At 49.5% G+C, this 7,546-nt stretch overlaps 1 protein-coding gene across 1 annotated transcript in view; it reads left to right on the top strand.

Moving 5' to 3' along the window:
* Positions 1 to 5,956, top strand: part of CNTNAP2 (contactin associated protein-like 2) — a 1,046,635-nt gene extending 1,040,679 nt beyond the window's left edge. The window contains exons 23-24 of the mRNA XM_012733843.1: positions 1,736 to 1,816; positions 3,608 to 5,956. Coding sequence (XP_012589297.1) covers positions 1,736 to 1,816; positions 3,608 to 3,807 — 281 coding nt within the window. The 3' untranslated portion in view covers positions 3,808 to 5,956. The remainder of the gene's footprint in view (positions 1 to 1,735; positions 1,817 to 3,607) is intronic.
* The last annotated feature ends 1,590 nt before the right edge of the window (positions 5,957 to 7,546 follow it).

Raw genomic sequence — 7,546 nt, forward strand, 5'->3', positions numbered from 1 at the left:
CTGTGGCTAAAACAGTGTTGGTAGTGTAAGGCTAAAACATGAAGAGAAAGAATGTCACTCTGATTTTAAAAAAGAGAATAAGGCCCTCCCTGGTGGCGCAGCGGGTTACAGCGCAGCACTGAGAAGCTAAAGCCACTTCAGCACGAGTTCAATCCCCGCCTGCCCCGGAGGTGACCACAGGGAGCGGCAGATCTCTCCTGACCCGCCCGCTGCTCCCCTCAGCAGTGGACTTCATCGATCTGCCTGTTCTGCTCCCCATTCTGTCCCTGGTGAATCCTCTCACCACCCTGCACCGCTGGCCTGTACCCCAGTTCTGTATACACAAATAAATTTTTAAAAAAGTGAAATAGAAACCAAGAAGCATGGGAAGAATGCTTGTCAGCATTGTCTGACCCAGACCTCACTGCCAAAGTCATGCTGAGGTTTACGTGAAACTGTAATTAATGGCAGTTTGGTTGACCCCAACTATCACTTTAGAGGCTCACACATCGATGGTTTCCATGGCAATCTTCTCCCTGGGAGATGTCAGAGATGATCTAATTTTTTGGTCCCTGAGATGTGGCAACCTGACGCTTTAGTGCCTTCCACTGGGGTTGAGGCCCGCTTTGTCCAGTCATCTCAATTTATTTCCGTGCTTTGAAACGTGTGTGCACCGTCTTACCTCTCTGGAATGCAGAGAACCACCCAGCACTTCATTTACCTTCTCTAGTGAGAGAAAGTGCGTGCGTGCTCCATCTCCTCCCCGCCTGCTCACTGAGCCCAGGCAGCAATCGGAGGTTAAAGAACTCACAAATGCTCTTCCATCTTGGTTTCTTCCCACAACGTTTAAATCTGTGGTACCTGAGCGCCTGCCGTAAAGCAGCCACGTTCTGTAAACACAGATGGGGTCCGTGCACCCGTGGCTCGTTCTGACCTCGCGGGCGTTTCCCTCAGGTGATGATGGTTCTGTGCCGTTGCGCGTGGGAGCCAGGGGTGCGCTTCGCTGTCCCCGCGTTGCTCACCGGACGCTGTGGGTTTACCCTGGGCAGGAGAAGTGTCTCGTTCCGCTTCTGAAGTCGGGCCGAGAGCCAGGGGCCTTTCGGTCTCGCTGGCCTTCCTGGGCAGCCCAACAGCTGACCCACCGTGGGGAAACCTTGGGCTAAATCGCTGGGTGGCTTCAGACCGTGAACTGTGCTGATGATCAAACAGTGTAGACAGTTCCACTCAGTCTTGCAGTGGATTCTGGGTTCAGAACCCAAAGGGCATCTTGAAATGCCCTCCACACTTGGGCCTAATGAGTGTTTGCCAACATGTAGGTCCTGGATACTTCAGCACCCCAGAACCGGCTCAACCCTCCCGCCCCCTGGGGTGCTAGCAGAAGGGGGTGCGTGTGACGATGAGCTTGTGGGTGCTGGGGGCCGTGCGTTTCCCAGATGCTGGTAGCGGGGGGGCAGGCAGGGGTGGGGCACACCCTTGCAATGAAATGATCTGAAGTCTATCAAAATGTTTCCAGCTCTGCTAGCTGGAATAAAGTAAAATGGGTTCGCCTCAGGGAGTGAGCCCTGGAGGACAGGCAGGCTTAAGTTACCAATAAAGCCATGAAAGTAGGGAGAACACTGGGAAGCGAGAGGCGGGGCTGTGGTTCTTTGGGGGAACAAGAGCGGAGTGAGCTCATCCCGGTGGGGAGCGAGAGCTGAGCAGCCCGAAGGAACCTCGTGGATGGTGCTTGACGCTGGGCCTCCTTGTCTCCCTCCAGCCAGCGCCGACTTCCCGTATAACCCCGGACAAGGTCAAGCCATCAGAAATGGAGTGAACAGGAACTCGGCTATCATTGGAGGTGGGTGCACTCCTGGGGTTGCTCCCCTGGGGACCCCAATAATTTTCAATGAAGTCACAGGCTGGGGAAAACAATGGGAGGCAAATACGACCTTGACATGAAATACATCAACTTTTGCTCTATTCACTCGTCCGTTTAGCTATGATGAGATGGTAAAGTAGAAGTGTGCAGAAACTGCTGGCTGGTATAAAAGGAAAGTGGGGTGGGGGGCCATCAGTATCGAGGCATTGCTCATTCTCATCCTCTCCTCTCAAAATGGCCGGATGCCTCAGCACAAAATGGGGGCATTATACCAGATGTAGGGTTCTTCATAAAAATGATCAGGAACAGGCCAGAGTGTCCCCTCACCCAGACAGCTGCAGAGTGACTGTCCTGCCTGGCTCCCCAGGGACCACCTGAGCCCGCTGGGCCCTCCTCTCTCCCCGTGTCTGCTGTCGGTTTCATAAACACATCTTGTGCCTCACTGAGTAGCTCATGTTGCAAACATAACAAGGATTTTAAGCAGCACTAGCCAGCGTGGCCTAGCCGGGATGTTGCTTTTCCCCAGGAAGAAAGTAGACCCTTGTAAGCCAGGTGTAGGCAGGTAAGCAAAGTCAGTAGTGCAGAATGGTGCTTAAGTTGTTTCCAGCATTCTGGTTTGATCTTCATGCTTGTGTGTGGGTAAGATCACTGAGGTCTAGGAGGCAGTTGGCTAATTAGAAGGGATCAGTGACTTCTGACTAATGCCTCAGCTCACCCACATGTCAGTCAAGACCTTGAGCACTCATCCACAGAGAGCTCTGTTGCCCGTGGTCCTGCCCCCACCAGCCACGGCCACCTCTGACCTGCCTTTGTTCGAGTTTACTGTCACTTTTTACAGGGCGCATATGAATGGAATCATATGCAACCTTCTGTACTTTTCTCACTCATACGGTTGAGAGGATCATATGGTTTTTCTCCTTTACTTTCTTGACATGGTAATTATATTCCTTTTTTTTTTTTAATGTTAAATTAGTGTTGTATTCCTACTCATGCCTCTTTATAACCTTTTTTGCATATTGCTGACTTTGATTTCCTAAAATTTATTGCTGAAAAATGTTGGCCCATAGTTTCCTTCCTTATAAGATCTGGCTTTAGTGCCCAGATAATGCTGGCTCATAAGATGAGTTAAATAGTATTTCTTGCTCCTAGAGCTTAAGATGTGTAGGGTTGGTATTTCCTTAGATCAAGAGTATTGAGTGTTGTTCAGGTCCTCTAGAGTCTTGCTGATTTTCTATTTACCTGTACTATTCATTATTGAGAGAATAGTGTTAGTCTATTAACACAAGCATGACTGTATACAAGAATAATTGTGAATGGGTCTCATTCTTTCTATCCATTTTTGCTTCATTGATTTTGAAGCTGTTAGGTAGATATGTGATTTGCTTTTTGGAATCATTATTTATACATATTTAGCGCCATTGTAATCCTCTCTCCAGAAATTGCCTTGATTCAGAACACTAAGAAAAAGTGAAGGGTCTGTTTTGTTGTTGTTGTTGTTTTCCTTTCCTCAGCTATCACAGTTCTTTGCCCTGTTGTCCAATGTTTAAAAACAACTGTTTCACCCATCTTGCCCGGTATTTTCACTCTGAAAATACTGAAAGACAAGTTGCTCCTATTCTTTCTACCACCCCTCCATGACCATGAAAAGGAAAATTTACGAGTTTTGTGTTTTATAAGGGAGGGAGTAATATTTGAGGGAAACTTGGTGAAATGGGGGAAAGTGTTGGGGGACGGTAAGATGTGTCTGACCTCTAGTTGTCCTGCCCCCAGGGGTCATCGCCGTGGTGATTTTCACCATCCTCTGCACCTTGGTCTTCCTCATCCGCTACATGTTCCGTCACAAGGGCACCTACCACACCAACGAAGCTAAGGGGGCCGAGTCAGCAGAGAGCGCAGACGCCGCCATCATGAACAACGACCCCAACTTCACAGAGACCATTGACGAGAGCAAAAAGGAGTGGCTTATCTGAGGGATGGCTATGTGGCTCTGGGACGGGGAGGGGAGGCCCGGGGAGGAGGGAAAGGGACAAAAGAACCCTGCTTCATACTCCCGAGCAACACCCTTAAAATATCAGCACAAGCTGGGGGAGGCGAACAAAACACTCCGAGACTGATCACCGCAAATACTTTTTAATATTTCTTTATAGCTGAGTTTCCCCTTCTGTATCAAAACAAAATAATACAGAAAATGCTTTTAGAGTTTAAGCAATGGTTGAAATTTGTAGGTAATATCTGTCTTATTTTGTGTGTATTTAGAGGTATTCTAAAAACCCATGGTAACAGGGCAAGTTTTCTACATTTTTAAGAGCCCTTAGAATGTGGATATTTTTTTTTTCTTGAGAAAAGCTGACGCACATACATATGACCTCCAGCATTCTCTTCCTTTTGCTTAGAGTCAACTTTTAATGGGCTATTGTAGTATCTAGTTCGTGTTCATATAATACTTCTTTTTGTGTCCTGTAAGTGGGAAAGAAGAGGGTAAAGAGAATCTACTATCTGCCAGTTTTCAGAGACCCCAGTCTATGCCAGTGGTCTGAGTTTCCTCCTTAGCAGTGGAAAGAGGAAAAGGGTGGGGCATCATTTATGAGACAACTGTCTACACAACAGAGGGCCACACTACCAACCAGGGGAAGTAGCTTCCTGTGGGAGCTTTACTGCGAGATTAGAGCTTTCCGTGAATGTAGTCTCATGCCTGGTCCCTCTCTGTCACTGTGAGCTAAGTACCACGGTGACAAGCTGCTAGAAGACTTCTGTCTGTGACTGCTGGCTTAGATTCTGTGTGTGTGAGCTCCCCAGTGAACATGAGAGCTAACTACTCCTTGTTACTTCCATAGTTATCGTAAGAGTGTGGCTACTTCCAGTGAATATGTAAATTCAGTTGGTCTCCTTTTGCTTTCAAACTCCTTTTCAAGCCCCTGTCCACAATCCTAGCAGTGTCCTCTGAATGGACATGCCACAATAAAGCCAAGTTACGCCTGCTGTTATCATCGCCGTTACTCTGGAGTCAAAGGGAAAACACTGCCATGTTTTAAGTCTTCTCCACGTGCTGGTTCATCCCCCAACAGACTGGCTGCCATGATTCAGGGGTCTTCTGTGGCAGCACATTGGAACCTCAGGTTCACGGCACAGCTGGGGACTGTTGCTTCCCAGAGAACAGACGTGTCTAGTCAATCACACTCTTGACCTTGACCAACTAGTCCAACAAGTAGCTCCCTAATTTTATCTGATGAAACAGACTTGGCGTAAACTAATCAGACAGAGCCTTTATGGGAGCCTCCAAAATAATCAGTTCACTCAGTTCATTTACTTCTAAAAAGATGACACAAACGTTATTTCTCGTAACTACCATTTCAGATCATTGTGGTTCAGGCTCTTCTACTTAATGAGCACTTTTAGGAAAAAACTTTACGTCAGCATGTGGAGGCATTAACCATAACTGCTTTCTTCCTTCTCCTGGAAAGGAGGTAAGATGAGGTTTGAAATGTATTGGTGCCAGTCTGCTGATGGCTGCCCCAATACAATGGAAACTGGCTCGGGTGTTAGGGTTATGGATACGCTGTCAGGATATGCTGTGCGGACAACTTCCCGGGATCTCAATTCCTCGAATAGTGGAAAGTGTTACCAGAGCCGCCAACGTGCTCTTCACCGGGACGCACACGTGCCGCAGGAGTGATGCCCTTACGCAAGGCGAGGGAGTCCTTTGGCTGTCACTTGGTTGCTGACCTCAGACACCATTAGTTAGTCTTGACCGTTTTTAAAACGGTCTTGATCATTCTCCATAAGGCACATTTAAAGGGCAAAGTATTAAAGATTACTAAATAGCAGAACAATGCAACATTTACAACTGACACGCTGGAAGACCAAGGGTTTGAGGAGCCAGGATGACTGCCCAGAGGGTTCTTTCATGTACTGTGAAGTTGAAAAGGCTGATCTCGAGCATTCTGTGTTAGACATGTTTCTTGTTCTTCTAAACCTCCTTTGTGTTAGTACTTTGGCTCTTCTCTACGATGCCAGATGGACACTTACTTCCTGCATCTCCCACAATAGCTTGTTTCTTTACCCACAGTCTCAGCACTTTCCTTCCAAAATGACTAGGGGATTAAAAGAATCAAAAACCTCTCCTGATACTTAAGTGTTCTGACTATTTCTCTGCCCTTCTTTGCTCTTTTCCACCACCAAAGGCAAAAAAAAGAACTTCTCTTGCCCAAGAATGACTGCAGGGATCAGGGGTGTCTCCACCCTACGAGGGGCCACAGGCAGCCCGCAGCCAGGACGCAGAAGACAGGGAAGGTGTTAGTTGCTGTGGGGCAGGGAAGGTGGCGGGGTCTGGAAATCCTGGCTTGTTTTTGGGATTGTGATCTCTCACCAAAATTTGCAAGGGTCGTTGTGCAGCCCCTATCCAGGACATTCTGTGGGAAATAATTTGCTCAGGTGAAGTTCAGAAGCAAGCTCTCGCCACCCCCGCCCTGAAGCTCAGTACAGTGCACTCCCCCCCCCACTCCCCCCCCCCCCACCCCCCGCAATCAGACCCAAGCTGGGCTCCCTTTGTCAGTCAAGGCCCAAAAACCCAGCATCCGGCATCCGATATCCCGATGCAGATCAGTCCAGCACAAGCGCATCAGAGTCACCTCTTGGAGTCACGAGAAAATACCAACAAACCCAACTTTTCTTGAGAGGCCGTTCTAAGCTTCCAGGAAGACGCGGTGACTGGTGGTGGGCTGCTTGGCCAGAAGTCGCCTCTGCAGAGACAAGAGGCTGGGAAGGGAGACTTGGCATGATGCCAGCTTGGCACCAGGCAGACCCTGCAAACCTCTGCCTGGAGTCGTGTTAACCTGCCTAGGAGGTGTGAACGGTAATGACGCGATGCTCGGCCTCCTTGGTACCTGGAGATCATTTCCTGGGGGCCTTCAACCAACTCCTCAAAGGGGCACTCGAGACATGGAGGCTTTGGTGGGACTAACGTGAGTGGGGTGCAGGTGTTAGAACAAGGCCCCTTGCCCCACGTTTGATAGAGGAGCGTCTTTGGCGCGCAGGAGCTGGAATCCTGAGGCACAGGAAAAAGGAATTGGCTTCATCCGAAGAGAGATTTGAAGGAGATGAGTGAGCATCGGTGGACGCCGGGCTCAGCCGTGGGCCAGACGCGCCCTCGGCGATCCTCGGGCCCAAGCGAACAGCCCCCAATATGAACTGAGTCCACGTAGCGTCAGGAAGAAACATCCTCTGTCCGCGCCTGGCACTGGGCCTCCCAAGTGTTGGTTGTCTGCCTCTCCCTGTCCTTGGGGTGCAAACGTTCTCATAGTCCCAACGCAGCTCAGGCCACCAAAAGACCGACAGCTGGTGAGCGCCTCGCTGATTCTTTCCACCCTCCCGCCAAGTAGTTCTCAGAAAGCAGTTACCAGGGGAGTTCCAGGGAGCTGGCCCCGCAGAGACCCCGACCCCAAAACAGGCGAGAAACCACAGCCACGCACCTGGCTATTTGAGCCAAAAACCGAGGGGAGGGGGGCATTTGTTTAATGATGTTTGGGGGACATGGACCCTGAGAGCCCGCTGGGCTCTGTGACCTCTGCTGTTCCTGAACCCCTGTTCCTGTAGGCCTCACCTAAAGCGGTTTCACCTCCCTCATGAGAGGGAGACAGGAGCCTCCGGTTCTTGGGGGCAGGTGCTTTGAAATGAAAGGCCAAAGTTGGCCCTGGGACACACACCTATGTC

Source organism: Condylura cristata, unplaced genomic scaffold (assembly GCF_000260355.1).
Source record: "Condylura cristata isolate star-nosed mole 26May11 unplaced genomic scaffold, ConCri1.0 scaffold00042, whole genome shotgun sequence".
NCBI lineage: Eukaryota > Metazoa > Chordata > Mammalia > Eulipotyphla > Talpidae > Condylura > Condylura cristata.